A 17178-nucleotide genomic window follows, 5' to 3' on the forward strand; every position below is an offset into this window, starting at 1 on the left:
AGCTGTTGCTGCTGCACCGTAGGCAAGCGAATCCCAAGGTCTGTCCTTCACAGTATTATCTAAACATAACTGTGGATCGTCATAGATCTGACCTTCATGAACCAGAGACAGCCTGAATATAAATGTCTACGTAAATATTCTTAGTTTTTTTTTTCCTTTCGGTAAAGTCACGTAGGTAAAAAAAAAAAAAAGTAGCGCCCATCGGGAGCAGCACTCACAGTCGCATTCCCAGTGGGAGCAGCAGCTGTCGGCGTCGGGCACGCTCACGGCTTTACGTCCAGAGACACACGTGGGAGGAGGCAGCACCACGCAGGGCCTCTTCACGGAGTTGACTACTGAGCCGAAGCCTACGCACGTGGCCACCATGCAGTTGGGAGCGTTCCACGACTCTCCACGCTGAGGATGAGATGGGGGGGGGGTTGAAAGGGGACGGGCACAAACGCAGCCACAGTGTCAGCATCGACCGCTAGAGCAATGCTAAAAAGGCCTCCCTAAGGCTCTTAGCACCCTCCAATCAAATCATCCATCTAGCATGTGTGCACGAGCTGATTTCGTAGGGACAAGTCGATGGTGAATAGCTTCTTGGGTGTGTTAGTCTAAAATCTTACTACCTTCTGCTGTGTTAAATACACAGACTCCTCTACTCATGAACAAGGTAGGTTCCAAAGGGCTGTTCGTAAGTAGATTTGTTTGTGAGTCCAATTTTACCCCTCTCGATTCCAACCGTGTTGTCCAGCATGCAAACTAAACATGAGGAATTGCTTTAAGAGTTGTATAATCTCCTATAGATATAGATGCCACTGGTTATTCATGTTCTGCACATGTAGATGCCACTATGGTCATGTATTGCGTGGCAGTTGAACTTACACCTCTTGGTCCGGACAGCTGCAACTGGACAGACGGGACAGGTTTGTTCGTATTTATGGAAGATCTCAAGTCGAACTTTCATAAGTAGAGGAGTCCCTGTATCATGAATTGTCCTGTAATTAGTGTAGCCATGTCTTTGGCTGTGGTACAGTGCAATTTGTCTTCCACCAGTTTGTGGTATCCTCCTTTAGATATTTCTTAAGGAGAGAGATGCACGCATCTTGTCTCTTAAAATCGAGCCAATCTCAGTCCAAATTTAACAATTTAATTTGCTCACCCACATTAATTTATTTTATACATATAGCCAAGTATAAAACCACACCTTGACTATTATATTACGTGCTTCCTTAAGCGACGAAACGTTACACCACTCATCTTGAATAATGCCCGTCTTATTTCCCCTCCTGTGATCCTCCGACACGAACTGGCATCACACGCGGTGGTACGCGGCAGAGGTCGCAAACGGGTTTTGATTCCTTACCCGTACTCGGCCGCACCAGGGTCGCAAACGGGTACCCGTACCTTACCCGATACCCGGCTACCCGTACCCGGCCGGGTATCGGGTAGGGTACGGGTATTGGGTACCCGATTGCGACATCTGGGATGAAGCCATGTTGCAGACACGGGTGGGTTGATCTAGGAACTTGAAATGTGAGAAGAGACAAGACGTTGGGAAATGAGTGACAAACGGTGACTCACCAGTGACTCACGGCCTACCCGTTACCCGTACCCAGCCACACCAGGGTCGCAAACGGGTACCCGTAACCGTACCCGGTCGGGTATGGGTAGCCGGGTATCGGGTAGGGTACGGGTATCGGGTACCCGATTGCGACCTCTGGCACGCGGATAACAATCGGGGTGTGTGGAGAGAGGGCCAGGGGCTTGCCTTTCGTGGTGGGCTCAGAGCATTGCAGTCGTTGCTCGGAGTTGTTGACGCTTTGGTAGTCAACTTGGGTGGAGGCTTGGTGGGCGACACTTTTGTAGTCCGTGGTGGTGGTGGTGGCGGCGGTGGTAGATGTGGTGTTGGTTTAGGTGGTTTTTCAGTGGGTTGATTTTTAGTCGTCTTCACGTGTGGCGGTTTCGTGGGTGACACTTTAGTCGTTTCTTCTTTTGGTGGTGGTGTTTTTTCTCCTGATGATGGCGGTGGTGTTTTTTCTCCTGACGATGGCGGTGGTGTCTTTTCACCTGAAGATGGAGGTGGTGTTTTTTCTCCTGATGATGGCGGTGGTGTTTTTTCTCCTGATGATGGCGGTGGTGTTTTTTCTCCTGATGATGGCGGTGGTGTCTTTTCTCCTGATGATGGCGGTGGTGTCTTTTCTCCTGATGATGGAGGTGGTGTTTTTTCTCCTGATGATGGAGGTGGTGTCTTTTCACCTGAAGATGGAGGTGGTGTCTTTTCTCCTGATGATGGCGGTGGTGTTTTTTCTCCTGATGATGGCGGTGGTGTCTTTTCTCCTGATGATGGAGGTGGTGTTTTTTCTCCTGATGATGGCGGTGGTGTCTTTTCACCTGAAGATGGAGGTGGTGTCTTTTCTCCTGAAGATGGAGGTGGTGTTTTTTCTCCTGATGATGGAGGTGGTGTCTTTTCTCCTGATGATGGCGGTGGTGTCTTTTCTCCTGATGATGGCGGTGGTGTCTTTTCTCCTGATGATGGAGGTGGTGTCTTTTCTCCTGATGATGGCGGTGGTGTTTTTTCTCCTGATGATGGGGGCGGTGTCTTTTCTCCTGATGATGGAGGTGGCGTCTTTTCTCCTGATGATGGCGGTGGTGTCTTTTCTCCTGAAGATGGCGGTGGTGTCTTTTCTCCTGAAGATGGAGGTGGCGTCTTTTCTCCTGATGATGGTGGTGGTGTCTTTTCTCCTGATGATGGAGGTGGCGTCTTTTCTCCTGATGATGGCGGTGGTGTCTTTTCTCCTGATGATGGTGGTGGTGTCTTTTCTCCTGATGATGGAGGTGGCGTCTTTTCTCCTGATGATGGCGGTGGTGTTTTTTCTCCTGAAGATGGTGGTGGTGTCTTTTCTCCTGATGATGGGGGCGGTGTCTTTTCTCCTGATGATGGAGGTGGCGTCTTTTCTCCTGATGATGGCGGTGGTGTCTTTTCTCCTGAAGATGGCGGTGGTGTCTTTTCTCCTGAAGATGGAGGTGGCGTCTTTTCTCCTGATGATGGTGGTGGTGTCTTTTCTCCTGATGATGGAGGTGGCGTCTTTTCTCCTGATGATGGCGGTGGTGTCTTTTCTCCTGATGATGGTGGTGGTGTCTTTTCTCCTGATGATGGAGGTGGCGTCTTTTCTCCTGATGATGGCGGTGGTGTTTTTTCTCCTGAAGATGGTGGTGGTGTCTTTTCTCCGGATGATGGCGGTGGTGTCTTTTCTTCTGATGATGGGAGTGATGTCGGTTCTTCTCCTGATGATTCTTCTGATGATGGTACTTCTGTCGGTTCCGGTAGTTGTTCAGTGGGTGACACGTTGGTAGTGATGGGTACTTCAGTTGGTATCTGTTCTAAACAGCAAAAACGAACTTCAAAGTCATTACAGCGTGGTGGGAATTGGTCTTCGTTAAAGCAACTAAAGCCCGCCTTCACGTTACACGTGGCTTTGAGCCCTAACACCTGCCATGGGTAATCCAGGAAATCGGTCGCTCTGCAGTCAATACTTTCCACTGAATAACCAGGCTTGCAAACAACTGCACCTGTGTCCACGATACTTTGGTAGCTTTCAAATTCTCCTCCTTCACTGCCAAGTGTTGGCTGATGCACGTTGTACCACAGAGTCCATGTTTCTGAGCACTCCGGTCGTTCTGGTGGTGAGGGTTTCGTTGTTTCCTGCTTCGGAGGTTTAGTGGGCGACACCCGAGTTGTTTCTTCACCTGAAGATGGTGGTGGTGTCTTTTCTCCTGATGATGGCGGTGGTGTCTTTTCCCCTGATGATGGAGGTGGTGTCTTTTCTCCTGATGATGGCGGTGGTGTCTTTTCCCCTGATGATGGAGGTGGTGTCTTTTCTCCTGATGATGGCGGTGGTGTCTTTTCTCCTGATGATGGTGGTGGTGTCTTTTCCCCTGATGATGGAGGTGGTGTCTTTTCCCCTGATGATGGAGGTGGTGTCTTTTCTCCTGATGATGGCGGTGGTGTCTTTTCCCCTGATGATGGTGGTGGTGTCTTTTCCCCTGATGATGGAGGTGGTGTCTTTTCCCCTGATGATGGAGGTGGTGTCTTTTCTCCTGATGATGGCGGTGGTGTCTTTTCCCCTGATGATGGAGGTGGTGTCTTTTCTCCTGATGATGGCGGTGGTGTCTTTTCCCCTGATGATGGAGGTGGTGTCTTTTCCCCTGATGATGGAGGTGGTGTCTTTTCTCCTGATGATGGCGGTGGTGTCTTTTCCCCTGATGATGGAGGTGGTGTCTTTTCTCCTGATGATGGCGGTGGTGTCTTTTCCCCTGAAGATGGAGGTGGTGTCTTTTCTCCTGATGATGGCGGTGGTGTCTTTTCTCCTGATGATGGCGGTGGTGTCTTTTCTCCTGATGATGGCGGTGGTGTCTTTTCTCCTGATGATGGCGGTGGTGTCTTTTCTCCTGATGATGGAGGTGGTGTATTTTCTCCTGATGATGGAGGTGGTGTCTTTTCCCCTGATGATGGAGGTGGTGTCTTTTCTCCTGATGATGTCGGTGGTGTCTTTTCTCCTGATGATGGAGGTGGTGTCTTTTCTCCTGATGATGGCGGTGGTGTCTTTTCTCCTGATGATGGAGGTGGTGTCTTTTCTTCTGATGATGGCGGTGGTGTTTTTTCTCCTGATGATGGTGGTGGTGTCTTTTCTCCTGATGATGGAGGTGGTGTCTTTTCTCCTGATGATGGTGGTGGCGTCTTTTCTCCTGATGATGGAGGTGGTGTCTTTTCTCCTGATGATGGCGGTGGCGTCTTTTCTCCTGATGATGGTGGTGGCGTCTTTTCTCCTGATGATGGTGGTGGTGTCTTTTCTCCTGATGATGGTGGTGGCGTCTTTTCTCCTGATGATGGTGGTGGCGTCTTTTCTCCTGATGATGGTGGTGGCGTCTTTTCTCCTGATGATGGAGGTGGTGTCTTTTCTCCTGATGATGGCGGTGGTGTCTTTTCTCCTGATGATGGAGGTGGTGTCTTTTCTCCTGACGATGGCGGTGGTGTCTTTTCTCCTGATGATGGCGGTGGTGTCTTTTCTCCTGATGATGGCGGTGCTTCGGTCGTGCTTTGTTCTAAGCAGCAAAAACGAACTTCGAAGTCGTAGCAGATTGGAGGACTCTGGTGCTCATTTAAGCATCTGAAGCCTGTATCCTTGTTACAAGTGGCTTTGAGCCCTAGCAACTGCCATGCGTAATCAGGGAACTGGGCAGCTCTGCAGTCAATATTTGCCACCGAATAGCCAGGATTGCAAAGAACATTTCCTGAGTTCACGATGTTTTCGTAACTTTCAAATTCTCCTCCTTCACTGCCAAACGTTGGCTGATGCCCGTTGTTCCACTGAGACCAGGACCCCAAGCAAATTGGTGGTGGGGATTTGGTCGTTTCTGGCTTGGGTGGCTTGGTGGGTGGCGCGTGAGTTGGCTCCTTGGGTGGTTTGGTGGGTGGCACTTGAGTTGGCTCCTTTGGTGGTTTGGTGGGTGGTGCATGAGTTGGCTCCTTGGGTGGCTTGGTCGGTGGCACTTGAGTTGGCTCCTTGGGTGGTTTGGTGGGTGGCGCCTCAGTTGGTGGTGGCTTTGGACAGTTGCTCACGCAGGTGGAGGAGTCCGCCTCTGAGAGCATCTGTCCTTCTGGACAGAAGCAGCCTTCGCCCACCCAGAAGTTCTTCTCTTCACCACTAAAAGAAACACAGACAATGGAGATCCATTGTGAACTTCCGTAGCAACGATGCTCGAACGTCCATCCATTTCTGATGCACGCAAAAAGCTCTACACTTTAAGTCCGATATAACTTCGAAGCGATACGTTACAATATTGCAGATGCATACCTAAAATGTGTGTTTTAACCTGTTCGACACAAACTCTTTTGTTCTTTCAGTAAAGTCACGTAGTTAGAAATAAAATAAAACAAATCACGACGTTTCGATTGCAACACAAGCAATCATCATCACCACCATCATCAGGTGAAAAGTGCCACCCACTATGTGACTTTACCGAAAGAACCAAAGAGTATGGATTCCTGCAGTCACGAAAGCTTCAAATCAAGATTGTTCAAAATAAGTTTGACATTTCATAATTCACTTACCGTGTGACTAAAGTTGGGCAAGCATGGTCTAATTGGGCACTCTCTAGTCCACCCAGAAAAAAAATGTGCAACTGCATTACATAAAGCAGTTGTACATGAGTGTTTTCACTGGGATACTTTCACGAATTGAGATTTCACTCGAAGCACAGTTGTCTTGTGAAAAAAGCTTCAAATGCATCTTCGGCAACCAAGAACATACAGCTAATGGTGTGTCCATAACAATATTAACAATAATTCACTTTCGGGATGATGGTCTACTTACGCCGTTACAGTCATGGAAATGTTGACCATATTTTCAAGATTCTGCAACCATACACCTCGAAAAGATGCAGGTGCCTCCACCAGGCCCAATACACGACCTGCATATCGTGCATAACTCATTTGAGCACTGTAACTGGCCATGGGGTGGTATGGCTTCATAAAGACGAGTTAGCAATGACCAATTCGGTATTTAATTGGCTGGCAAAAAATATTTAAAAGTGGCATTTTACTTTGACGACAGGTCTGCAAACTTTCCCGTCTGACAATTCTCTGGTGTGGGTTCATGTGGGAAGGAAGGATCGTCGGGGATTGGTATTGGCTCGGGCCTAGAAGGTAGGAGATCAGAGGGAGAGTGGCGACGAGGGAGGTGGGGTGGATGCGATTGTATCACCTGCTGACACCGCACACTTTGGAAATCTTGGCCTCGCACGGCTTGTAGACCATGTTGCCAGGGCACGTAAACGCTGAAAGAGTCCAACAAACATCCATGCCGTCGTTAGCTGAAATGTCGTCAATGTCGCTGCTACCGGTCGGCGCTCCATATTCAGATGTTGGTCTTTGGGTTATTTCCTTTCCAACTAGTTCATGCCATCATGAGTGGAGCACTTGTTCAGGGGACACTTGAGGTTTTTAAATCGTTTATTCCAATTTGTTTAGCATGCGGTCTATACCGTATGATTTTTTAACATAGTTTATGGACCGCAATCTCTTCCTTACTGAGCAGTTACCTCAAACACAACATTCGCTCTGAGAAGCAATGGGTGGGAGACACGTTATGGATAATCATTCAAATGTATAATGCGCATTCCATCTCAGGATCACAATGTGCAATGTATGAAAATCAGGAAACAAAAATTGAATCAGGGTCCACCGACCAAACTAAAGAGGTAAGGCTCAGTTTAAAGAGATGGGGTTTCAAAGCACACTTGAATATATCAACCGACTCTGCCTGATTTATAGTGGCAAGGGATTCCATAACTAGGGTGCCATGCTAACAAAAGCCCCATCACCAAAACAGCGCAACTTAGACCTGGGAGTAAGATAAGACAACGTCGATAATTTATAAAAAAATGATCATAGCGATGTGAAGCAGGCCAGCCTCATGTACTGCTTCCAGAAAGTTGGCCGGAGATTTTGGCACTCAGAACAAGGTGCCAATGACACTGCCCTAAAAGGGAAAAAAACAACCAAAACATGACAGCCAACGTCTTCTTGGTTCTTTCGGTAAAGTCACGTAGAAGGGAAATAATAAGACAGTGTCTGAATTCAGACGCTGTCTTTCCGACAGACCTGTTCTTCACCTGAGGACGGCTGCTTGCGTTGTGGCCGAAACGTCGTGAGAATTATTTTATAATGTTTTATTTTGTATTATTGCCCTTCTACGTGACTTTACTGAAAGAACCAAGAAGATACTCTTTAGTTCTTTCGGTAAAGTCAAGTAGGTATAAAATAAAATATTATTTTATTTTAAATAAAATATTATTTTTAAATATATATGTTAAATAAAATTATTTTTATTAAAATGTATTATTTTTATAAAAATAAAATTTATTTTATTTTAGTTTCTACCTACGTGACTTTACCGAAATAACTAAAGAGTTTGGGACACTGCAGTCACGAAAGCTTTAAATCGAAATTTTACCGAAAGAACCAAGAAGATGAATCCCTGCAGTCACGAAAGCTTTGAATCGAAATTTATGACAGCCAACGGTTTAGAAAATGGCCCCCGTCCCCCCCCGGGCACGACTCACGGCAATGTCCACGGGACAGCGACCTCCAGTCGACGCACTTCCCCACGCGACCGCACTCCGCCGCGGCCGTCTGTGCGCTGGAGCAGTCGATCTCCGTGCGGTTCACGACGCAGTGGTCGAACTTGCAGCCCTCGTGGTACCCGCTCAGGTCGATGTCGTCCTTGCACGACTTCAGGTTCCTAGCCGAGGGGGGAGGAGGAGGAGGTGGAGGCGATTGACATGGGTCAATGACAATGCCTCCCAGGAAACAATGTGGTACCCTACCCGTACCCGGCCGGGTACGGGTAGGGTACGGGTACGGCCGGGTACGGGTACGGGTACCCGTTTGCGACCCCGGTGCGGCCGGGTATGGGTACGGGTAAGGAATCAAAACCCGTTTGCGACCTCTGCGTCTTACTCGAGGATGAGCGTGTCGCAGATCTTGGCTTCCTTGCAGTCCGAGGGCGGCGGCGGTGGCGGCGGCGTGCAGTCGGTGCCGGGCGGCAGGTCGGGCCTCGCGCACTGCGACCGCCCGTTGCTAATGAGCCAGTCCTGCGCCGTCTTCAAGCAGCACTTGGCGATGCGCGCCACCCCGTCCCGCCCGGCGCAGTCGTCCCCGACGTTGTTGTTGCACATCCCTGGGGAGGAGGGGGTCGACGGATTAGCGCGGTGGAGGGCAGCAGAGTTTCATCTTCTTGGTTCTTTCGGTAAAGTCACGTAGAATGGAAATAATAAAATATTATTTTATTATGTAAAAAAATTTGTATTTTATTATTTCCATTCTACGTGACTTTACCGAAAGAACCAAGAAGATGAATCCCTGCAGTCACGAAAGCTTTACATCGAGAAAGGCAGCAGAGTTGTTTGCACCCGGGGTAGATTCAACTCGACGTCGGTATTGGCTCGGCGAAGCCAACCTCTTTGTCCAGTCTGCCATACTGTCTCAACTGGGATTGGTTCTACCTTGCTCCGGCTTCAACGCTGCTAAACCTGAAGTCATCCTTTCCGATGTGATTTCGGGTTCTGCCCCATGTCGTTTGCCATGATATCTATCCACGTGGCGAATTGCCCGATGATGCTGGATGCAATTACCAGCGAAACGTCGTGCTACTCAAATTGTAAATGTTGTGGTTTCACGCTTCAACACACCGGTGGGCTAAAGCAGTGAACTATTTGTCTTTTGTCAACGTGACACTTTTTTACTGATTGGCCGTGTCGGGTGGTGGAGGGTTACGACACATTTATAAATAACGCGATCTAAACCCAAAAACGTTGATTATGAATATCCACGTTCTGGGAGTTTTTCTCCCCCTGATGTTTCACTTCCGTTTCCCGAAGAGGCACCCGGCGCAATGAGATCTGTGAGAAGAGAACAGAAACCTCACGCCAAACAACTTCGCATTCTCATCTCTGTCCCTTACACTACTCAGTATTCTATCAACGTCTCTGCACCGGGCTCCTCACACGCACCCGCAAACGTGAACCCCGCGCGACCCCGACGCTCGCGTGACCCCGCGTCCCCCCCACGTACCGCACTGTCCCTCTGTGTTGTCTCCGAACAGCTCCCTGGGCACGTCGATGAGGAAGCCCAGGCCGTTGAACTGGATCTTGACGCGGATGTCGGGGATCACCACGAAGTCGTCCGTCTTCACCGACGTCACCTGGAAGCCCTTGTCGGTGAACGGAGCCTTCTTCGTCTGCCCGTTCAGCTGGATCTGTGGTCGGAGATTCGCGCGGAGACGCCCGTGACGTTATTCGAAAAAATGCAGGCAAAGGAGAGGTTTCCTAACTCTAGATTTGAAGCTTTCGTGACTGCAAGGATTCATATTCTTAGGTTTTTTCGGTAAAGTCACGTAGGTAAAACATTCAAATTAATGAAAGTAAAATAAAATAAAAATCACGACGTTTCGGAGGCAACACAAGTCTCCGTCATCGGTCCCACCTGATGACGATTTTTATTTTATTTTACTTTCATTAATTTTAAGGTTTCCTAACGTCCGAAAGAAAGATATCATCATGCCCCAAAGAGAGATTTCCTCACATGTTTGTGTGAGCTCAGTTCTGTACTTGAGAGCTCATTAGAGTCTGTAATCAATGAAACTTTATTCAATATCACGCCATTCACAATAGATTAGTCACGGCGCGGCACAACGTAAGGCATTGAGCTGCAGAACATTACAGCTCATCCAATGTTTGATGTCAGAAAAGCTAAATGGAGACTAGGCTCTAAGAAAAGCTGTCTCAGGTGTGGACCAATCAACTTCAAGGACAGTGCATACATTAACATCATCAGAGTTGTTTCTTTTTGTTTGCATTTTGACTGCTTGTGTTGTGGTTATTGCAAACATGATGCCTTGTATAAAGGTGTCAGTTTTGTACCAGTTGAAAGGGTAAAAACCTACTACTACTTGTTAAAGAGCCTTCATTATCACCAACCTCCTTGTCAGCTCAGATGTACAACCGAGCATCATATGAACGACAAGACATCCCGTGCTCATGTATCAAAGATGGAAGTGTGCAGTATATCGATGCCGAAAAGTAACAGGCCTTACGCAGAACCCCGGGGGTTACTCCACATGAACATTTTTTGTTCAGGCGAGCCTTGACCACGAAGATGTGAACGCTACCAGACAGACCCGATGTGTTTCACGTCACACGAGACGTGACGTAGCGCACGGCGCTGACCTTTCGCAGGGCGAAGTCGACCTCGGAGGCGAGGCCGACGCGCAGCTCGTTGCCCTTGTAGACGATGATGAGCGTGCGGGGGCACGAGACGTGGTTACGAGCGTCGCAGTCGAAGAAGTCGGCGCTGATGGAGAGGTCGTAGGTCTTCCGTTTCTCCTGCAGCAGCACGTAGCTGCACGGGTCCAGCACGGAGAACTTCGCTCCATCGAACGTGCGCATGTGGGGGTCTCCGAAGCCCGTGCAGAGGCCTGCGTGGTGTAGAGAGGACAAAAGCTCATGCTGACCAGTTCCTTAAAAAAAATGTATCGGAGGCGGCAGAAGGCAGCAGTCAGTGGCTCTGGATGAAGAGGAAAGACCCCAGCTGGGCCCCGAAGTGAGAGGGCCAGGAGGTATGCAGTCAACAATGCTTGACTCAGGGAGGAGGACGCCCCTGCCATGCATAGTCCCATGGGATGTTGGCTATCAACAACAAGGCAACTCCTATGACTAATTGGGAATGGGACGCAAGCGTAGGATTGATCACCCTGTCGCTGGCCGCCTTTGGGGAGGGTGTATAGTGTGAAAGGCCGAAGCACCCTAGGAACCAAAGGTTCACTACTGACGATGCGCTCCCCAAATTTCACCAGGCTCACTGTTCATGAACTCTTGGAAGTGCTTGCACAAAGGATACTAACATCTCATCCTGTGTTCTTGGAATGAACATAATTCGTCTTTTATATTAAATTTCTCCCTCTTCCTACCATTCTGCCCACTGTTCCAACACAACTGCAGATATCTAATTTCTCTGTTCTCTGAGTTCTCACAATCAGACGTTGCTTTGTTGATTGCGCTCGTTCCAAACCAACCTTATCACAACACGAGCCGTCGTCATCGAAACGTCGTAGTGTTTAGTTATTTTCTTTGAACCTATCTACGTCACTTCACCGAAAGACCCAAAGAATATGAATTCCTGCGGTCACGAAAGCTTCAAGTCGAGATTTAACCCATTCCCCCTTGTTCAGTGGACATGCCGCACAACACGTTTGCGATCGACAGGAGGAAAGTTGGACTTACGGACAAATCGACTTGCGAACAGACCTTTGAAGCCTAACTCGTCCGTAAGTAGAGGTAGTAGTCCCTGTATCTATATACGTTTACGTGTATGTGGAACTTCTCTCGTTAGCCCCACTCACAGTCGCACTCCCAGTGGGAGCAGCAGCCGTCGGCGTTGAGCACGCTCACGGCTTTACGTCCAGAGACGCACGCGGGAGGAGGCAGCACCACGCAGGGCCTCTTCACCATGTTCACCACTGAGCCGAAGCCTACGCACGTGGCCACCATGCAGTTGGGAGCATCCCACGACTCTCCACGCTGAAGATGGGGTGGGGTGGGGATGGAAGAGGGGGTGGCACGAACACAGTCACTGGGTCAGCACCGATGCTACAAAGTCCTCCCTGAGTCCTCACCAGGGAGTTTGGTAGGTAGTACGTGTTGTATACATCGTTGATTTAGAAAATTCTGTCACAGTTCCTATGATCACTGTTGTTTCATTGCTTTTATGGCTTTATTTTTGGTTTGGCCATGTTTGTTTGTTGTAGTACAGAGTTAGACTAATGGCCTTAATCTAAGTTGTCTTGTGGTTGTTGTTTGACTTGCATCCCACTGGGATTTTTGCACACAGTGTTGGTGTACGGTGCTTTTTCTGTAATATTTTGCTGTCGATTCTTGGATTTTCTGTTTGCACTTAGTCACATAGTCACTTTAAGATGTTTTTTGTTCATGTTTTAGTTTTTTTGTTTGTTGCGGTTGCACCCGATTCAAGAGCCGAATGGCTCACAGGGCTATACCTAATAAATTAAACTTGAAACTTGAAACCATCTCTCACCACCCTGCACAAGCCGGTTGCATCACGACGTGTCTGTGCTAAATAGCCTGAATCAAGCCAGACTCATTCCTCATTTCACAATTAGACCATCACTTTTGGCCGGTCCACATCCATTTGTGAGCGACTTGTTTACGTGTTTTCTATCTTGCTGTTATGTCGGGGTTTGATTGTATTTCTTGTTGATAAAACTCGCTGACCCAATGCCCCGGCTGGACATCTGTGAAAGAGCTTCATGGCTCATAGGATAGATCTCTCCTTCAGTTAAAATAAAGGTTCTGATTCAGCGAGAAAGATTCTGATGTCGCACCATGCCCAGGGTAAAAAGCCACTAGTCACGATACTCGTAATGATGAACTAAATCTGCCCATAAAATTTCTCTATCGTGTTCACGGTAAATATTTACGTTACAAAAACGTGCCGTCACTCATCGTGAATAATGCCCATCTTGTTTCCCCTCCGGTCATCCTCCGACACGAACTGGCATCACACGCATTGGGGTTATACGGACAACAATCGGGGTGTGTGGAGAGAGGGTCAGGGGCTTGCCTTTCGTGGTGGGCTCAGCGCATTGCAGTCGTTGCTCTGAGTTGTTGATGCCATGGTAGTCAACTTGGGTGGAGGCTTGGTGGGCGACACTTTTGTAGTCCGTGGTGGTGGTGGCGGCGGTGGTAAATGTGGTGTTGGTTTAGGTGGTTTGTCAGTGGGTTGATTTTTAGTCGTCTTCACGTGTGGCGGTTTCGTGGGTGACACTTTAGTCGTTTCTTCTTTTGGCGGTGGTGTCTTTTCTCCTGATGATGGAGGTGGTGTCTTTTCTCCTGATGATGGAGGTGGTGTCTTTTCTCCTGATGACGGTGGTGGTGTTTTTTCTCCTGATGATGGTGGTGGTGTCTTTTCTCCTGATGATGGAGGTGGTGTTTTTTCTCCTGATGATGGAGGTGGTGTCTTTTCTCCTGATGATGGCGGTGGTGTCTTTTCTCCTGATGATGGAGATGGTGTCTTTTCTCCTGATGATGGCGGTGGTGTCTTTTCCCCTGATGATGGAGGTGGTGTCTTTTCCCCTGATGATGGCGGTGGTGTCTTTTCCCCTGATGATGGAGGTGGTGTCTTTTCTCCTGATGATGGCGGTGGTGTCTTTTCTCCTGATGATGGAGATGGTGTCTTTTCTCCTGATGATGGCGGTGGTGTCTTTTCCCCTGATGATGGAGGTGGTGTCTTTTCCCCTGATGATGGTGGTGGTGTCTTTTCTCCTGATGATGGCGGTGGTGTCTTTTCTCCTGATGATGGCGGTGGTGTCTTTTCTCCTGATGATGGAGGTGGTGTCTTTTCTCCTGATGATGGCGGTGGTGTCTTTTCTCCTGATGATGGCGGTGATGTCTTTACTTCTGGCGGTGGAGGCGGTGTGTTTTCCGGCGGCTTAACCTCCGTCACTTTCACGGGAGGCTCAAGGGTTGAGAAAATCACCGGCCTCGTCATCGGTGTTGTTAGGATGATGGAGGTTGGCGCGGAAGTGGCTATGCAGTACTGGTTGTAGTCCACGTGGCCACCGGGGGTACACAATGTGAGGTACGTGCAGACTCCAACGCTGTCCGTTTCGTTCGCGATCACTCCTCCCAGGTCGTACAACTGTCCATCGTAACAGCAGCCGGCTGAATGATAAAACAACGACAGCAGTCCAGTAAGCTCGGGGCCAGCGGTGTGCCTGCATTGTCACGCGACCAGGTGCAGATTCACGCGAAAGCTGGGAATATGAACACCCGCGAGACAAGGAGGAACGCAGAGATTCTTTCCCACCGCAGGAAGGAGACCCCCTGTGACCGTGGGGTGGATGCCGCAAGAACTTAGATGAAGATGGCGGGAGAAAGGATAGAGAGGCGAAATCCAGGAGTTTGGAGGCTACTACTGGACAGGGACAACCAAGAAAACTGATAAATGAAAAGATAATTTCGAGGAAGGCTTTTTGCCCAGCAGTGTATGTATGTACATTGAACTTCCATAGTACAGATTTTCTTTGGGGGTTGGATCGCGTAGATATGAATGTGTCGTTAAACCCACCACCACCCGACACAGCCAACTAGTAAAATTTGTCACGTAAACAGAACGTGCCAATTCGTTACAAGTACAGCACTAACCACTTTGTTGGAGAGCAAATCCACAACGTGTGCACAGCTGTGCTCGTAACGAATTGGCTTGTTCCATTAACGTGACAAACCTTACAAATTGGCTGTCGGGTGGTGGTGGGTTAAACGACACATCGATATTTACGCGATCTAACCCATAAAAAACGATATTATGGCTTATATTGGTCGCGGAAGCCTCCGTGTTAAAATTTTGAACTTCATTTCACAGTTTTTTTTCGATTTAAAGCTTTCGTGACTGCAGGGATTCATCTTCTTGGTTCTTTCGGTAAAGTCACGTAGAAGGGAAATAATACAATAATAAAAATAAAACATGATCAAATACAATTCTCACGGTGAGAATTGTATTTTATAACGTAGTATTTTTTATTTTATTATTTCCCTTCTACGTGACTTTACCGAATGAACCAAGAAGAAGGTTCATTTCACAGCTTGCGTAGCCAACCGTGGCTAATCGGAGGTGTGGAGGAATGCCAACAACAATCTAAACACAACAAGACCGTTTCAGCAGCAGACTTCAGCCAGACAACACCAGGTACGGTTAAATTTCGATTTAAAGCTTTCGTGACTGCAGGGATTCATCTTCTTGGTGCTTTCGGTAAAGTCACGTAGAAGGGAAGTAATAAAATAATTAAAATAAAACATAATAAAATAATTCTCACGACGTTTCGGCTACAACGCAAGCAGCCGTCTTCAGGTGAAGAATGAGACACTACCAAGCTAGGAGCTTATATATAAGCTGGGTTGGAGGTGGAAGAGCGCCTTAACAGAAAGAATGTGCATATGAAGAGGAGTTTAGCATATTCATGGGAAATGCGTAGGAGGTGGGCGGGGGGGTTTTAAAGTCATATTATGCCCATGCATTATGCAGGATCAGCAGTACCAAGGGGGGGTGCAGGGAGTAGCATTAACAAAGGAAAGGAATGTTAATGATATGTAGCTGCAGTTACTAAACAACCACGTAGAAAACTAAAGTATAAACTACATAAAAAACTAAAGTATAAACTGCATAGCACCATCAGTATACTTACTATACTCTACAATAAGCTGAGTTACTAGCAGCAAGTAATACATTACAATTCTACGTCGTAAAAATTATATAATATGCTTCCATCTAAACTTTATTCTCTTACATCACACGAGCATATACCGTACTATATACTGCCATAGATAAACCCAACATTAAATTATATACTGTATTGCTATAAACCACCTTATACATTTTAATATAAGACTATGTATTATTCTACCCACCCTAATGTGTATCGAAATGGTTTATTACGTCCTTCCAATGATTGCTAAGCCAGAATCCATCTTCTCGGTTAAAATTGTCTCTGTGTTTGTATATGTGGATCGCCTCATGAACGAATCTCTCATGATAGCCAGATGGCTTGCAGAGAACCTCTGTCTTGGAGAAGTCAATGTCATGTGAGCCCACTGAGTTGTAACAGTGATCTGCCACGGCTGAGGTGTTTGTCCTACCGTGTTTCAGGTCAGCTTTATGTTCACGGATGCGGTCCGAGACATGTCGTTTGGTTTCCCCAATGTAACTGCTACCACAGAGGCAACTTAGTTTGTAGACGCCAGGGTACTGTATGTCTGGAACCACATCTTTTACTGACGGTACCAGATCACGGATTTTATGTACTGTGTTGAATCGGACCTGGATTTTGTGTTTAATCAGGATTTTGGAGATCTTTTTTGTGACCCCAGCAATGTAGGGTAAGGTGATGGTCTTGAAAGGCTCCTCAACAGGATCCTTCTTGATGGTTGGAGTGATGGCTTTGCGGATTGTGTAGTCGGAGTAACCATTAGCCTTAAGAGCTTGGCGTACGTGTTTGAGTTCACTGGAAATGTGTTCATGGTCGGAGATGCATTGGGCTCTATGATATAGAGTCTTGATGAGGGAATTCTTCTGGGATGGATGGTGGTGGGAATCCGGTTTTAGGTAAGCATCCATATGGGTGGCTTTCCTGTAGACAGAGTGGCTCATTGAACCATCAGGTCTCCTTTTGATCAGGACATCCAAAAAGGGTAGCTTGCCATCTTTTTCGACTTCCATGGTGAATCTGATGGCTGGGTGTATGGAATTGATGTGGTCGAGAAATTGGTCTAGAGCAGGCTGGCCATGTGGCCAGATGACAAAAGTATCGTCTACGTACCTCTTCCATAAGGTCGGACGTAGAGTGGCAGTCTGGATGGCGTCCATCTCAAATTTCTCCATGAAGATGTTGGCTACAACCGGAGATAGGGGGGAGCCCATTGGGGTGCCCTCAATTTGCTTGTAGAAAGCAGAGGTGTGGACTCGAGTCATGTGACTTGGACTCGAGTCAGACTCGAGTCATGAATTTGATGACTTGCGACTCGACTTGGACTTGCATAACAATGACTTTGTCCCACCTATGA

At 47.8% G+C, this 17178-nt stretch overlaps 3 protein-coding genes across 3 annotated transcripts in view; all 3 read right to left on the reverse strand.

The window, feature by feature from the left end:
* Positions 1-390, reverse strand: part of LOC144739726 (uncharacterized) — a 36078-nt gene extending 35688 nt beyond the window's left edge. The window contains exon 1 of the mRNA XM_078622644.1: positions 219-390. Within this exon, the coding sequence (XP_078478770.1) occupies positions 219-366 (148 nt within the window). The 5' untranslated portion in view covers positions 367-390. The remainder of the gene's footprint in view (positions 1-218) is intronic.
* Positions 391-1259: 869 nt separating this feature from the next.
* On the reverse strand, positions 1260-12119 carry LOC144739725 (uncharacterized). Its single transcript, XM_078622643.1, has 8 exons — positions 11946-12119; positions 10774-11021; positions 9620-9803; positions 8507-8726; positions 8110-8288; positions 6750-6822; positions 1754-5690; positions 1260-1271 (listed from the first exon to the last, which is right to left on the reverse strand). Exons 1-8 carry the CDS (start codon positions 12091-12093, stop codon positions 1260-1262), a joined length of 5001 nt encoding a protein of 1666 aa, XP_078478769.1. The 5' UTR covers positions 12094-12119.
* Positions 12120-12374: 255 nt separating this feature from the next.
* Positions 12375-17178, reverse strand: part of LOC144739727 (mucin-2-like) — a 55107-nt gene continuing 50303 nt past the window's right edge. Inside the window, exon 24 of the mRNA XM_078622646.1 lies at positions 12375-14283. Within this exon, the coding sequence (XP_078478772.1) occupies positions 13172-14283 (1112 nt within the window). The 3' untranslated portion in view covers positions 12375-13171. The remainder of the gene's footprint in view (positions 14284-17178) is intronic.

Source organism: Lampetra planeri, unplaced genomic scaffold (assembly GCF_965212315.1).
Source record: "Lampetra planeri unplaced genomic scaffold, kcLamPlan1.2.h2 scaffold_168, whole genome shotgun sequence".
NCBI lineage: Eukaryota > Metazoa > Chordata > Hyperoartia > Petromyzontiformes > Petromyzontidae > Lampetra > Lampetra planeri.